At 44.9% G+C, this 17,259-nt stretch overlaps 1 protein-coding gene across 3 annotated transcripts in view; it reads right to left on the bottom strand.

Annotated features, from left to right (window-relative positions):
* The window catches only part of TRAF6 (TNF receptor associated factor 6), a 40,514-nt gene that overhangs the window by 17,635 nt on the left and 5,620 nt on the right, over positions 1–17,259 (bottom strand). For 2 of the 3 annotated variants that reach the window (XR_008314519.1, XM_053288131.1), the window contains exon 2: positions 7,164–7,496. Coding sequence is in view for 2 of the 3 variants with exons in the window: in XM_053288131.1 (XP_053144106.1) it covers positions 7,164–7,468 (305 nt within the window). In the remaining variant the exon portion in view is untranslated. Of the gene's footprint in view, positions 1–419; positions 573–7,163; positions 7,497–17,259 lie in introns of those variants that run through there. The other variant, XM_053288132.1, reaches the window with a different exon arrangement.

The following is a 17,259-nucleotide window of genomic DNA, read 5'->3' as shown; positions in this document are numbered from 1 at the left end:
CGAACCGCCCTCCCAGCTGCCCGATCCCACCATTTGTACAGGAAAGAGGAGCTCGCCAGCAGAGCTCCTCTTTCTGCAAAGGCCCTTTCCGCTCAAAGCGCCAGTTTGAGAAGAGCCTTTGCAGAAAGAGGAGCTCTGCTGGCGAGCTCCTCTTTCCTGTACAAATGGTGGGATCGGGCAGCTGGGAGGGCGGTTCGGCGGCAGCATTTTTCAGGGCCAATTTGGCCCTTAGTAATTTGGCGGGGGGACGGGAATGGTGGGATCGGGCCCCAAGGTTTCCCCCCCGCCCGGCTTTACTGGCGGCGCCAGGCCTCGGCGGCGGCTCCGCCACCGCCTCAGCCAGCTTCCCCGCCACCTCTTCCCCCGGCGCCTCTCTCCTTTATTTGCGGCGGCCGCTTCTGGCCCCGCCGCCGCCTCACCCGCACTCCCGCCGCCAGTTGCCCCGTCGCGGCCACCGCCACCTCTGGCCGTGGCCACGGCTGCGCCGCCGCCTCTCCCGCACTCTCCTCCTGGCGTAGGCGGCGGCCACTTCTCCTTCTCCCGGCCCCAACATGGCCGCCGGGTCCTGCCGTTCGTGCCTCCCTTGCCCTGTTCTGGGCATGCCCAGAACAGGCCAGGCACGAACGCACGCTTGGTGTCCGTCCACGGACGGACACCAAGCGTTTTATTAGAGAGGATGACAGACTTGTAACCTAGGGATGCAAACATCATTTAATAAATTATATGTTTAAACGGTTGAAATCTTATCATTTGTTTAACTATTAACATGGTTGGTCCGGATATAAAAACCCAACCCCCACATTAGGGAAAAAAAACCACCTGCAGCCTCCTACTGACAAAAATAAAAAATAAAAATCTGTTCACATCTACTTTTTATACATATTGTCCATATTAAAAGCACCTCTACTGTGCATGTTAAAAAGACCTGTGGAGCACTAGCTTCTGTAACTTCTGGCCTGCTGCCATTGCTATGGTAATTACATGACCTTTTGCAGGGTTACAAACATCCTGCAGGTTGTTGCGATTTCTGGAAACTAACTATGAGAGTGCACAGGGAGTAAGTAGGAAACCAGAGCAATTGAACTAGGTCATTTAAACGTTTACTGAAAATCTTAAGGCTCATCTTAATAGTTAAGCATTTAATAGTTTATTTATTCATTCGATTTATATACCGCCCTTCCAAAATGGCTCAGAGCAGTAGTTTAGTTGTGTGCTTAGCATGCCTACTGGAAAATACAGTACAATAATAATATATTTAAACCATACAACTGATAGAGGAGAGGAGAGCTGGTCTTGTGGTAGCAAGCATGACTTGTCCCCATAGCTAAGCAGGGTCTGCCCTGGTTGCATATGAATGGGAGGCTTGATGTGTGAGCACTATAAGATATTCCCCTCAGGGGATGAAGCTGTTCTGGGAAGAGCAGAAGGTTTCAAGTTCCCTCCCTGGCTTCTCCAAGATAGGGCTGAGAGAGATTCCTGCCTGCAACCTTGGAGAAGCCGCTGCCAGTTTGTGAAGACAATACTGAGCTAGATAGACCAATGGTCTGACTCAGTATATGGCAGCTTCCTATGTTCCTAGTAATAAAACAGCATTGGCACAAATGCCCAAGCAGCAGCATAAAAAGATACGTGTATTCCTAGTTATTAGGGACACCTGGGGCTGATATAAGAGTTCTCCGTGCCCCATTTACAAATTGTATCACAGGTAGTTTGACAGACTATCTATCTGGAATACCAGCCTGAGTAAACACCACTACTCCCATGGCTAGATGCCAAGGTGCCACCCTTCAGAGTGACTTTTCTTCCTCTGCTACCACAGCCACATGGGAAACAGTCAACCATTGCAAAGGGCACAGTTGATAAAGAAACAGGAACTTGGTATGTGCACTGGGTTCCTTGATCTGTTCCCATATCCACAAGTTTGAGCTATTCACATTAGTGTCGCCTGGATATGCAATACTCTGGTGTAGTTAGACAGTCAAAGAAGGAAACAATGATAGAAATAGCACCAGCTAGAACAATGCACACGGAAGGCATGTTGCTACACTATTACTTTGGACTGGATGTTGGTCAGCCAAGTACTTTTACTATGATCAACTCACTGAAAAGAGCCTTTTAGTCCACACATTTTACAACTATACTAGGACAGGATGAAACACAGGACTATCACTTACATTCAAGAGTCAATTACTCAGCACCTGCCTACAGCTCTAGAGTCAAAGGAAGCAACCTTTATGTTGAACCTCAAGAGGAACTTCTTAGAATGTTTTTACTTTTTCAATGGAATAGGGACTATAAGTCAGGAACCTACAATTGAAGAAGTGGAAAAACAGAGCAGCTGAGAACAGTTTCAGGTCTCACAAAACCTGTTACAAACATCCGGTTTACAATGCAGCTGAGGTAACTGTTGAACCACAGCTGCGATCATAGGAACCCAATTTCCAATTGCAACGTGCATATGTCGTAACTTAACCCGCATTCATATCCTACGTAAAAGTATTCAGGCTCCAGTTTTCATGAGTAGTATTCAGGTTTGATTTAAACACTCATATCCTGCCTTTCCAATAAAACTGTGTCCAAGGTTGACACTTATGAACTTTGGTGCCGGAGAAGACTTTTGAGAACGCCATGGACAGCCAAGAAAACAAATAAATGGATCATAGAACAGAATTTTCACTCTAGGTACAAATGACTTGGCTCAAACTATCATTCTTCAGACACAGTATGCGAAAACCCAGCTCCCTTGAGAAGTCCATAATGCTGGGAAAAGTTGAAGGGAAGAGAAGAATAGAATGACCAGCAGCAAGGTGGATGGACTCAATTACAACAGCAATGAATGTACCACTGGAAGACCTTAAAGGCCAAGCTGAAGACAGATCATAAGAACAGCCCTGCTGGATCAGGCCCAATCATCCTGGAAAGAATCTATCTATGTGGTCGCTAAGAGTTGACACCAACTTGACAGCACTTAATCAATCAATCAAGGTTGCCAACAATATTATGAAAATACAATACATTTAAAGAAAATACATTTAAACGATAAAAATTCTGACAATAACAAAACAGCACTGACTCAACATGCCCAAGCAGTAGCAGCATAAAAAGATAAATGTATTTTTAGCTATTAAAAGCTTGGCACAACGGGGGTTCTTATGTTAATCTGAGGGAGGGAGGAGATGAATAAATCAATAAACCACATTCAGGAGGCGATTATATAATCTGGGTGCAGCTGCAGAGGAGATATTCTCCTGCATCCCAACAAGAAACAGCTCTGATATTGGTGGTACACAGAGTAGACACTCTGCAGCAGATCATAAAAGCCCAGGCAGGTTCATGCAGGAATACAGGAAGCTGCCACAAACTGAGTCAGGCCACTGGTCCATCTAGCTCAGTATCGTCTACACAGGCTGGCAGCGGCTTCTCCAAGGTTGCAGGCAGAACTCTCTCTCAGCCCCATCTTGGAGATGCTGCCAGGGAGGGAACTTGGAACCGTCTGCTCTTCACAGAGTGGCTCCATCCCCTGAGGGGAATATCTTCCAGTGCTCACACTTCTAGTCTCCCATACGTATTCAACCAGGGCAGACCCTGCTTAGCTAAGGGGACAAGTCATGCTTTGCTACCACCAGACCAGCTCTCCTCCTGTGTCCTGTAGAAGGACACAATCTTCCAGGTGTCTCAGAACCAGGCTGTTTCGGTTTTAGAGGTTAAAACCAGCACACTGAATAGGTGAATGCTTTACAAGGGCGGAGGGGGCGGGGGAGGGAGAGATTCGGAGGAATGAGAAGTGGCTGTTTATTTTATTACAGAATGCCTGTCATTATGGACAGGGTACATGCGGAAAGGCCATCTTTCTCTCTCAGGAACTTCTGGAGTGCAAAGACCTGTTATATTCTACACTCACACAGGTGTGGGTTTTTCTTAACACCCATTGCAATGTTGTCCCCAACTGCTGTACTTTATTTTTCCCTGAGGGAGTGGCTGGCAGCTATCCAAGAAAGTAATGGGATACACCACTAGCGTAGAGGGGCACATTTTACTTCCTGTCATGTGTCTCAGACTGCAACAGCTTGATAGCCTTTTAAATTTAATGTTTAAAAAAGTGTGATCCGATTGTAACTGATTTTTAAAGATACAGTTTTTTAAAATTGTTTTTTGTATTGTATTTTGTATTTTCTCCCCCCTCTATATTGTAGATTTAGTGAATTTGCAACTCTATATTCTATCTATTTGTTCTGCAATAAGATGAAAAATGCACAACTTTTGCATGGAGAATCTTTTCACAATTCATTTAGGCTGCAATCCCAAATACTAGTTAGTGTTTAGGCCCAAGTAAGCATATATAGGATTGTACTACACCAATAGGAAGAACATATTGAAGCTAAAGGAACAAAATTTGCAGTTACTATACTAGGAATCATTCTTTTAGCTGATTCCAACTATTTGTAAATATACCTTTAACACCTTCCAGCAATATGTTGTATGCTAAGAACTTCTACTCGCCAAATATATTCTGTTTCTACAGGAATATGAATACAATGAATATTTATATACCGGCTTTCTACAAAAGTTCCAAATGCAGTTTACATAGATATAAATAAATAAATAAATGGCTCCCTGTCCCGAAAAGGCTCACAATCTAAAAAAGAAACACAAGACAGACACCAGCAACAGCCACTGGAGGGATGCTGTGCTGGGGATGGATAAGGCCAGTTGCTTTCCCCCTGATAAAGAGAATCACCTCTTTAAAAAGGTGCCTCTTTGCTCAGTTAGCAGGGGCTAGCTGTCCTTGCTAAGAAGAGAGGAACATTTTTTGCTGAACAATTTCCTCCAAAATTCTGCTTCTGATGGTCCCTCAACTCTCAGGATCAGATTGGTGGGGGGCGGGGCGGGGGGGCACGGGGGCCTGCAAAGAGAAGAGGGGTAATCCACAAAACCTGCCTGTCTCCTTTTAGCGACGGAACTTCATAGTGACTGGGCATCCAAGGCAACCCATGGTGACTGGAGCCCTGTGGACACATACTGGCATATTGGTATGGTGCATGTGCCAGTACTGTGTGTACTAGGTCCAAAGACTCGCACTAAAAGCCTACTTCTATGGCCGTGTCCACTTCCAGACTGTCACATTCTAGTCTAGGTTAAGTACATAAGAACATAAGAACAGCCCTGCTGGATCAGGCCCAAGAAGGCCCATCTAGTCCAGCATCCAGTTTCGCACAGTGGCCCACCAGATGCTGCTGGAAGCCACAGGCAGGAGTTGAGGGCATGCTGTTACTCCCCCGCAACTGGTACCCAGAGGCACCCCTATCTATTTATTTATAGATAAATAAATTTATCTATTATTTATCTCTTTATTTATAGATAAATAGATAGATAAATAATATCTATCTATCTATCTATCTATCTATTTATCAAATACCGTATTTTATGGACTATAAGACTCACTTTTTTCCTCGAAAAATATCCGCCAAAATTCAGGTGCGTCTTATATGTTTTAACAGTTTAATATGTTAAAACTCTGAAAAACCGGATTAAAATTAAGGTGCGTCTTATAGTCTGTAGCGTCTTATAGTCCGTAAAATACGGTATGTATACCGCCCCAATCTTTCGTCCCCAAACTAATACACTTGCATCAGCTTGGGGGAAACTACAGTTGTAGTCAATAAGCTATGATTATGGTTATTTTAAAATTTTATATCCAAGCTTTCTTTTGATAAATTATGGTATAGGCCTCGACACTACACAGATACAGAGATTTCTATACCTGGAAATCTCTTCACGCCTTGCATAGAGAGCCCCACACATCCTCAGTAAGACAGCTTTTTTGACTCCGCTTACTGCAAAAACAGCAAGGACGTTGTTTTCAGAAACAACTTTTATGTCATACCTCTTCTCAGAAATCAATTTCAATGGGAATGAATAAGGAAAGAGTGACTTATGCATGACGCATGGGGCGCCTAGGCTCACTCTGATACTCAAAGTAGAGTGGGGGGAGAGACAGAAATGCCATGGTTGAAAGAAAAGCAAAGATTTTTCTAGTCCGAGGAAACTAATGGGCCCTGGTCTCGGTTTTTGATTTCATCTTACTCTAGCAGTTCCATTCACTCCAATGGTGCTAATATGTCACTGTGTAGTGTTACAGGGATTGATTGATTGATCAGGGTAGAAAACTGGGGATAAAATAACTTGTCCTTTCTCTGCTGCCTCTGCCAGATATTTCTTATATAAATTTCTACAGGCTAAAACTTAAATGTTGTGTTATTAATTGGAACTCTCTCTGCATAGAACTCTAGGGCAGTTCCACAAATGGTGCTAATATGAAATACGTGTGTTGGGGATTCTGCAGAAATGCAAGGCGGGAGGGTACTGATGACTCTGTGAGCAAAGCAAACATCTTGTAGTTTTAATGAAGAGAAAGACTCTCATGCATTCAGGATTTCAGGAAAGAACTGCTGAGCATGTAACATGGCCTAACTTTAATCAGAACATGGTGCTTTATCTAGTTCTTTATTTCAAAATTGGTAAATTAACCTTCTAGTTGAATAGTTTCTGGTGCCTAATTAGGAACTAACATGCTAGCTGCACAGAAACATTTTTTAAAAAAAAAATAAAGAACAAAGAACTAGGTTATGTTATGTGGAGGAAGTCAGTTTTTGACTTCTCTTGTGATCTGTTGACCATGTGTTTTTCTAGAAGTAGCAAAGATAGCAGGGCTCTTGCAAAAGCCACAGGTGCTGTTCTCTTGCCACCTTCAGCTTATTTTACAAGACATAAAAGTTAATTTCAGCTTGTTGCAGTTTATATAAGAAATCTGTGGCAGAGCTAGCAGTGAAAGGACAAGTTATTTTCTTCCCATTTGGCATCCTGATCAATCAGTCCCTATAATTATATAACACTACATAATTACATGGGGCTTTCCTCTGAAATCTCAAATGTATTTGTTGTGCCCAAAGTGGAAACTTGTGCTCTGGAGAGGTGTTACAAATTCAATAACATTTTTTTAAAACCAGCAACCATACACAATAACAAAGACAACACTGTTGAACTCCCATTTCCATAACTGCAACTGAGACTGCTATAATTTGTCCTACGTTTCAGTTAATGGGCTTCATAACCCCTGGAACTGCACCCCACAGGATTAATTTATTCCACGAGCCCTCCCTTACCTTATTGATTTGACAATGCAAGCTTTGCAGAAACGATGTCCGCAAGGTGTCTGCACGGCTTCCCGCAGAGCCATTAAGCAGATAGGACATTCATATTTACTTTCCAGTGGCGGGTCAAACTCCACATCATAGCCCTGGATATCCTCCATGAAAGAGTTTGAAAGGGTCCCGCTGGTGCCATTGCTGACACTGGTGCCAACACTCTCCTCTTTGGTTCCAGCGCTGCAGGCACTGGCCATGGCCGCACAGCAGCCACTGTCTTGATCACTGATCTCAAAGCTGGGGTTGCTGTGTAGTAGACTCATAGTAACGAGTAGGCTGCTGGAAGACAATCTGTGGAGAGAAGAGGGAGAGAGAAAGACATTTTCATATTTCCGTATTTTCAACATCAAGCTTGATCACCATGCATTTTCACGAGGCAGGCCAATCTGCCTTTTCTAACACACACACACACACACACACACACACACACACACACACACACCTCAAAACATATTGCTTCTTTCTCTGGACCAGCTTCACATCGGTCCTGGTTTGAGAAACAGCAGTACTGCTTTCTTTCACAGCTGCCAAAGTTCTCCCACCTCCATCAATCTCCACCTTGTTTCCAATACCATATAGGGCTTGAGCCAGCTACTCCCCAGTGGTGCAGGCTGCTCCCATTTCGGATTCTGGCTCTGTGTTTTGGAACATATCCACAGGCAGGACCTTGCCCCCGCAACGGCCTTCCCCAGCCCCAGCGGCAAACACACCCCAGTGCTTCTGGCCGGTCCAGCTGGCCAGAACAAAAAGAGGGGTGAGTTATGCTGTTGTGACTGGGCAACAGCTCACTCTCCACTCTGCCGCTCTTCCCCTCCTTGACTGACTAGCACATTGTGGGCTCCCCAGCAGTCAGAGGGCTGGTCTCCTCTTCTATACAGCAAGCGAGAGCTCTCTCCTTCCGGCAGGCAGGAGCGGTGAGAGGTTGCAGACAGCGACCCTCTCTCCTCCTGGCTGGCTGATTAGTTGCTCAACGTTGGGTCCCCAGATGTTATTGGACTTCAACTCCCATAATCCCCAACCCCAGTGGCCTTTGGTTGGGGATTATGGGAGTTGAAGTCCAATAACATCTGGGGACCCAACAGTGAGAATCCCTGGCTTAGCCCACCCCTTCCTCACCCTGACTGACAGACTCCGCAGTGAGGGAAATGCTGGCTGGCTGTGTATCAGGGGAATGCGTCAGGTGATGCTTCTGCCAGTCTACACATCCAGGCTCTGTGCAGACAGCAGGCATGTGCTCATTCATTCCCAAAGCACCTGCCCCAGCAGAATTCGCTGGGCTTCGCCAACAGAAAATTCCTGGATACAATCAGAACTTCCTCAAAGAAGCACTTTCTTCCAAGTCTGCTTCACAATCACATATTTTCCAAGGGGCCTCCCTCCTCCTCAAAAAAACAACAACTACTACAATGAAACCTAGAAGTCTTTGTCCCACACAGAGACATGCCGGAAGCATTAAACATCCAAACAAAATCCAAATGAAACGAAACATGCCAACAGCAGGCAGTCATTCCCAGAGGAAGGATGCAGAAGTGTACTATATGTGAGAACACAAAAAGATCGTTCACACGGCCTAATGGTGTGGGGCAGGACGGAGGGCAGGACGGAGGGCAGGACGGAGGGCAGGACGGAGGGCAGGAATGCACCTATCTTCCCCCCAGATGATCCTCCTCGTCTTCTTGACAGTGCCGCTTGCAAACCCACATGAGCAGCGCTGGAGGCTCAGCGATCTGGAGGATGGGGAAATGCAGCCTGACCTCCAGAAATCCCACAATGCATTGCACAAGGAGTGCAGTGCATTGGGGGTTTTCCCCATGGCCTGTTGCCCTAGCCATCTGGCTCTGTGGCAGCCCGAGCAGGCATATGACCGGGGTGGAAGGGCGCACTCACGGCCTTCTCTCTCCGTAAAAGCCCAAGTACACAACTCAGGCTACCCGGCAGGGCAGTGCCAGGATCGGGCGCGATCCCGGTGCTTCACACAAGCACCATACACAGGTAGGGCTGTGCAAACCCAGGCAGGGCCGCTCGTGTGAATGCCCTCAAATATTCATTAAAACTGTGGCACAAACATGAGAAGCAGCAATAGGAAACAGGACAGTAAGAACTGCTTTAGAAGTGTGTTGGAGTATCGTAACAAGGCAACTTTCATTTTATTAGATGCATTAAATGCTGTGTGCATAATCTAGCTCAAAGACCCCAAGCACTTTCTACTAACTTTAAGGTACTTTCCAAGCTGAAGGCAAATTATGATATATTCAAACTTCAAGGTACAATATTGTACCTTGCTTTAAAAAACATTGGGGGGGGAGAGACATTAAAATCTTGCTTTAGAAAATGTTTTGAAAGCAGCCCAATTTCTGCAATTAATACTAAATGATTAAGTTGAAGCAATTAAAGTGTCAAAAAGTCTGCAATCCTATACACTTACTTGGAGTAAGTTCAATGGAATTCCGTGGGACAGACTTCTGCATAAATGTCCACAGAACTGAGCTGCAAGCGTAGAAAATCTACAACTCAGGGTACCTTCTATCTGCTTGAATGGTGTGGGGCCAGGGAGGGAGGGTGGGACGGAAGGCAGGATTGCACCTATCTTCCCCCCGCCAGACCCTAACCGGCTTGAATGAATCTAACTTCATTGCAGTATCCAAGACCATGTTCTTAAAGAATTAAACTTCAAACTCCTGATTCTTAAATTATGAGAAGTTACTAACTATAAGCCTGTATATAACTGGAGACCAAAGCAATGAACTCTTGCCCATGCTGTGTATAATTCTTCCCACACACTTGCTGCTATTTGTTTTTCCATATATCACTTAGATGTAGAGACCCCCTGGTACCGTGTTTCCCCGAAAATAAGACAGTGTCTTATATTAATTTTAGCCCCCAAAAATGCATTAGGGCAATTAGCGGTACATCAGAAATTATTGCTAGGTCTTACTTTCGGGGTAGGTCTTACTTTCGGGGAAACAGGGTATTATGTAAATGTGTGTGAGTGTCCTTGAGGTGAACAACATGTTGCTCAAAAGGAAAATGTCCCAACATCCTGCTTTGGGTAGGTGGAGAGGAAATGGAATGGAAGGAAAGGGTTAAATACACCCCAACAAGTGCCATGGCTCATTCCAGATTAACTTCCTCAATGTAGCTGATTTGATTGTATTTTAAATGGGAAAATTCTGTTCATGACTAGTCTGGTCCTAAACCACATAGGAATATAGGAAGCTGCCTTATACTGAGTCAGACCATTGGTCCAGCTAGCTCAGTATTGTCTACACAGACTGGCAGTAGCTTCTCCAAGCTTGAAGGCAAGTGTCTCTCTCAGCCCCATCTGGAGATGCCAGGGAAAGAACTTGGAACCATCTTCACACTCTTCCCAGAGTGGCCCCATCCCCTAAGGGGAATGTCTTACAGTGCTTAGTCTCCCATTCAAATGCAAACCAGGGTGGACCCTGCTTAACAAAGGGGACAATTAATGCTTGCTACATAAGACCAATTCTCCTTCTCCATACTGGCAGTGGTTTCTCCAAGGTTACAGGCACAAGTCTCTCTCAGCCCAATCTGGAAATGCCAAGGAAGGAACTTGGAACCTTTACAGCAAAAGAAAAGTTCCTTCACTTTCATTGTGGACCGGCTGGACCATTTATGTAACCTCACTTTCTAAGAACATAAATTATTTACAGAAACATAAATGTAGAACTTGGAACCTTTACAGCAAAAGAAAAGTCCCTTCATTTTCATTGTGGATTGGCTGGACCATTTATGTAATCTCAGTTTCTAGGGCTATATATTATTTACAGACATACAAAATATCTGTTGATAAGAATAACATCCCCCTTACAAGGATCCCCGTTGAAGCGTCTGACCACATCGAATGTGCATATTTAAGTTTGGGGGCCAGGGATAGACTGGGACTTCTGTTGGTGTACTGATCACCCCACTGCCCAACAGAGTCTTTAACCGAGCTGACAGACTCAACTTCAATGTTCACTTTGAGACCAATTTGTCTGGGGTGGCTCAGGAGTTCATAGTGGACATGACAACTATGGGCCTATCCCAAGTGGTCTCAGGAATGACGCATGTTGCTGGACACACACTTTATCTGGTCTTTTATTCTGATCAGAGTAGTGCTCCGTGGGTGGGGACTCCTATGATTTCCCCACTGTCATGGACAGACTAGTTGAGGTTGGACTCACAATCAAAAGTCCCACTTCTGCAAGGGTGAGGGGCCTATTAGGATGGTCTGCCTGAGGTTATTGGACCAATAGGATTCCAAGAAGCCTTGGAAGGATTTAGTGTTGGCTCTGCCAGTGATTCTGTTGATGCCCTGATGGAGAATTGGAACAGCAAATTCACCAGGGCAGTAGGCATGATCACTTCTAAGCATCCTCTTTGACCCACTTCAAAACTGGCTCCTAAGTATACAGAAGTAGTACAGGAGCTGAAGTGGCAAGGTAAATAACTGGAGTGCAAGTGGGAAAAGACTCAACTCGAATCTGACAGATTACATTTAGCACATTTGAAAACCTATGCTCAGGCAATACATGAAAAGAAGCGATTCTTTTCGGCCCATATTGCATTTGCAATCTCACATCCAGCAGAGTTGTTTAGGGTTGTGAGAGGGCTAGTACCTTTCATCAGAATTTGGAACCATCAATTACCCACTGTGACCTTTTTAATGAGTTCTTTGTGGATAAAATCTCTCATATTCAGCCCGACTTCGACTCAGACCCCACAATCACTGCAGAGTCTAATGTGGAGGTGTCCAGCAGCTCCTCTTATGTGGTTAGGCCGAATCAGTTTCAGTGCGTGACTCCTAAGGATGTGGAGAAGCTGCTTGGAGTGGTGCGGCCTACTGCTTGTTCCCTTGACCCTTGTCTGACATGGCTTATATTATCTGGCAAGGGGTTTGTTGTAGAAGGTCTGGTAGATATTTAAAATGCCTCTCTGTCTTAAGTAGGCGATCATTGGATTCTTCAGAAGAAGCCTCAGAGGGGGCTGGTCCAATTTGAACTCAGACCGGGCCGGCTCAATGTCAAGCCGGCTCGCATATATCCCCAGCCTCCACTCTGAACCCCTCCTTCCACCTTCTCATAGCTGGCAAATGAAATCGCCGCAGCTGTCAAGATACTTGATAAATAAAAGATAAATAAAAAATAACATAAATAAATGTTCTCTTTTGGCCCTCCAGCTGTTGCTGAACTACAAATCCATTATTATGGCTGGAGATACATTGTGGCTGGGGAGGAGAATGGGAGCTGTAGTTCCAGAACAGCAGGAGGTCAAAGGTTGCCTACTCCTAAGCACTAAGCAGCAAACGCTACCAAAGATTATTATTTTATGAATAAATTTCTGAAGCAGTTACCTAAAGCAAATAACTGGGTGGATTCATTTTTAAAAGATTTCTTTCATGTGAAGTATAAACAATTTCATAAAAATACAGATTGTAAGGCCTAAGAACACCTCGATGTCTTAATTCACAGATGCTCGGACTTCACAATGGTCTGATTGATTGACTGATTAAGTGCCGTCAAGTCAGTGTCGACTCTTAGCAACCACATAGACAGAAACTTCTCTCTCTATAGCTTATCACAGTTGAATGAATCACTAAAGGGATGAATGGGAAATGTCAATATTCCTGTACTTATTTTCATAATTAACTTTTCAAAAAGTATTAAACCCCTTATCCACACACTGAGATGGCACTTTCCACATAAAGAGCGAAAGGCAGTGCTGTCTCTTCTGTGTGCCTTTTATTTCTTGTCTCTGTTGACAAATGGAAGTATACTGAACTGAATCAGAGCAGGTATAGACACTATATGTGCATAAAAGACCAGCCCTGAGGGATCAGGCCCTGAGCCTCTCTAGTCCAGCATCCTGTTTCACACAGTGGCCCACTAGATGCCTCTGGGAAGCCCACAGACAAGAAGTGAAGGAATGTCTTCTCTCCTACTGCTACTCCCCTGCAACTGGTATCTAGAGAAATCTTGGTGTAGAGGCATCTTGGAGCCAGCGTGGTATAGTGGTTAGAAGGCTGGACTAGGACCGGGGAGACCCGAGTTCAAATCCCCATTCAGCCAAGAGACTTGCTGGGTGACTCTGGGCCAGTCTCTTCTCTCTCAGCCTAACCTACCTCACAGGGTTGTTGTGAAAGAGAAGTATGTAGTACACCGCTCTGGGCTCCTTGGAGGAAGAGTGGGATATAAATGTAAAAATAATCATCATCATCATCTTGCCGCAGAGGCTGGAGGTGGCCTATAGCCACCAGATTAGTAGCCATTGATAGACCTCTCCTCTATGAATTTGTCTAAGCCCCTTTTAAAGCCATCCAGGCTGTTGGGTGTCACCACACCTTGTGGCAGAGAATTCCACAGATTAACTATGCACTGTGTGAAAAAATACTTCCTTTTGTCGGTCCTAAATTTCCCAACCTTCACTTTCCAGGGATGACCCCTGGTGCTAGTGTTGTGAGAGAGGGAGAAAATATTTCTCTCTGTCCTCTCTCTCTATGCCACGCACTATCCAAACATCCTATGCTCTTCAGGCAGAAGCTCGTTTTCAGGGACAGCATCTATGGCATTATTCCCATGCAATGTCTAAAGTCGTTCTGGGGCCATTTTTAGAGTTAATAACCAAAGAGCTCCTTCACTGAAGTTACATTCATCATCACACCTGCTCCCAGTCTACACACAGAGAAATAAGTTCCTTATGTCTTCTTACATGCAAAAACCTGGGCTTTTAAAGTACATATTAACACAAAAAGCAAAATGAAACTAGACAGAGAAATAATGATGCTAACAAGGCTAATGAAAGGACACACCATTTTACATCTCATCCCAGAAGTTATCAGAAATGTTAGAGAAAGAACATAATAAATTTGGCAAGTGCAAAAAACCAAAGAAGTTCTAGTAAGAACTAATCTGCCTACTTTCCTTTCACTATAATTTTAATTGATAAATACCATCTTCACAAACAGATTGACAAACACACCTGAAGATCCCAATGACTTAATATTGTGAAAAATATGGGGGGAAATATCTCCAGTGAGAGGAGAGCTGGTCTTGTGGTAGCAAGCATAACTTGTCCCCTTAGCTAAGCAGGGTCTGCCCTGGTTGCATTTGAATGGGAGACTAGAAGTGTGAGCACTGCAAGATATTCCCCTCAGGGGATGGAGCCGCTCTGGGAAGAGCATCTAGGCTCCAAGTTCCCTCCCTGGCTTCTCCAAGATAGGGCTGAGAGAGATTCCTGCCTGCAACCTTGGAGAAGCTGCTGCCAGTCTGTGAAGACAAGACTGAGCTAGATAGACCAATGGTCTGACTCAGTATATGGCAGCTTCCTATGTTCCTATGAGTGTAGCTGGAATTTCAGCTTTGGAAACCCTATTCTGCACTGGTGTCCTGGGAAGGCTGTGTATTGATCTTTGTACTGTTGCCTCACACAGCCCTCAGGAGGGAGACTGTTTATTGTACTATGTTCATGCTAAAAGGTTTTGAGCAGAGGAGGGAATAAATAACTCCTGAATTTTGCCAACACCCACCCCCAAATTTCCTATGATACGTTAGGGCTAGGGGACAGGGCCTCAGTTAAGTCCAACAGACGGCCAAGTATAGAGGCACGGTTCCCCACGGACCTTGGGGCACAAGTCCGTGCCCTCACAGCCCCTACTTTTCTCTGGAAGGCCCCCAAATGCAGCCTGCCTCCCTGCACCACTGCCTGCCCGTCAGTAATATCCTTCTATCCCATTCCGGCAGCAAGGTAACACAGCCAGCTGGCTGCAGCCCCAGCACGCCCAATCTCCTCCCAGCCGCAGTCAGGGCCAGGCAGACAGCCAAGCATGAGTCGTGACCCTCTGCCCAACTCCCAAAGGCAGCGGTGTCAGTTGTAGCCCCAGTGTGCCTGCACGTGCCTCGTTCTTCTCAGTCACACCCCTTCCTGTTTCTGTGCTGCTGCTTCCAGAACACTCCAGCACTGGCATTTTTAGCAGCAGCAGGAGTAGCATGGAGAAAGGCAGCGAGTGAGGCAGCACGAGCAAGTGAGTCCCCGCCCCGAGAAACACCGATCCAGCATGCACGCCTCCCCAACACCTCCCACTGGTCGCCCCACCCACCCTATCCCAATCAACAGCACTCCAACCAGACACAGAATGCCTCTTTTCCCTTTGAGAGAGAAATAATCTTATATTAATTTTTTTTTAAAAAGGGCATGGTTTGTTTTGTATTTTCCTGGTGCAAAAGCATGCACTTTTTCACCAGTCTCTGTTTGGGGGATGGAGAACAAACCAACCCTGCCAGTAAGATCTGTCCTGGCGCTTCCCTTCTCACACGGCTTCTTCTTGTTGTCTGAGTCTAACTAGACATGACAGTTTTAAATTGTTTTCAGGTTTTAATTTTTGTTTTATTTTGTTTTATTCCAGAAATGGGAGCGTGGGGCAGTGTACAAATATAATAAATACATAAAATCTTCTGATCTAATTTTGGGATGTCTAATCTTTTTGGAACTTTGGTTTGTGAATGGTCAAGAAGCTCTGTGAATCCATGGGGGTTCAATATTTTTTTCTTTTTACAAATGATCTGTGCTGAAGTTGGTGATCAAGAAGTGAAAGAGTAAAGACTAAAGTATAGCAGGAGTGAAAGGGATTATTAAGGAGGATACGGAGGTTGCAGAGAAGCTAAATGAGTTCTTTGCATCCATCTTCACGGTAGAGGATACTGAGCATATACCTGTTTCTGAACCAGGCTTTTCAGAGATGGAAGCCAAAGAACTGAGTCAGACAGAAGTGACAAGAGTTGCTGCTCTAAACTGTCTGGAAAAACTGAAAACTAGCAAATTGCCAGGGCCGGATGGCATCCATCCAAAAGTCCTCAAAGAACTCAAATGTAAAACTGCCGACCTCCTTGCTAAAATATATCACTTATCCCTGCAATCAAGGCTATAACACCTGGGACTATTTAGTTTAGAAAAAAGATGACTGCAGGGAGACATGTTAGAGGTCTATAAAATCATGCATGGTGTGGAGTAAGTGGAGAGAGAGAAATTCTTCTCCCTCTCACATAACACTAGAACTAGGGACCATCCCATGAAATAGATTGCCAGGAAATTTAGGACCAACAGACAGAGGTACTTTTTCATACAAAGCATAATCAACTTGTGGAATTCTCTGCCACAAGATGTGGTGACAGCCAACAACCTGGATGGCTTTAAGAGGGGTTTGGATAACTTCATGGAGGAGAGGTCTATCAACGGCTACTAGTCGGAGGGCTAAAGACCACCTCCAGCCTCAGGATGCCTCTGAGTACCAGTTGCAGGGGAGTAACAGCAGGAGAGAAGGCATGCCCTCAACTCCTGCCTGTAGGCTTCCAGCGGGATCTGGTGGGCCACTGTGTGAAACAGGATGCTGGACTAGATGGGCCTTGGGCCTGATCCAGCAGGGCTGTTCTTATGTTCTTAACCCTAAACATGGTAACTTGCTGTGCAGGTGATGTACAGGGAGAACACCTATTAAGCAGAATTGGAAGCTCCCAGCCATAACTGAACAAGGGGGTGCTAATAAACTAGTTGAAAAATACAGTGAGGTTTGGCTGACAGCATAACAAGGGGCTACAAACAGAAGGGAATAAAATGTTCTTGCTTTTCTCCAGCTAGCTTGGCTACATGCATCACTGCTTTATATGCTTATTTAACTGTAAGGTGCTCTAAGACTCTGTAGCTTGTGGGAAAACAGGGAACCTGTTTCAGGTTTTCAGTTGGAGGACAGAGCCACATGTTATTTTTGACAGTTCTCAAAACGGTTGTTAGAAGTTGTTGTTGATTAATGTGCCATGCTGTGTTTGAATTCATTGGCATGATACAAGAAAGAATCTAGCCTAAGTTTAGGAATCCATCAGCAGGTGAGCAATTGTGTGTGTGTGTGTGTGTGTGTGTGTGTGTGTGTGTGTGTGTGTGTGTAGAAGGAGCATAATTGCTTTCTGTTGTTCTTAAGGGTAGGACTAGAATCAATGGGTTGAAATTAACAGGAAACAAGCCCCCGCCCCCCATAAGGCCATTAGGTCTAGGTTCTAAAACT

Source organism: Hemicordylus capensis, chromosome 2 (genome assembly GCF_027244095.1).
Source record: "Hemicordylus capensis ecotype Gifberg chromosome 2, rHemCap1.1.pri, whole genome shotgun sequence".
NCBI lineage: Eukaryota > Metazoa > Chordata > Lepidosauria > Squamata > Cordylidae > Hemicordylus > Hemicordylus capensis.
The sequence above is the reverse complement of the archived record's forward strand: the minus strand, read 5'-3'. Positions and strand labels throughout refer to the sequence as shown.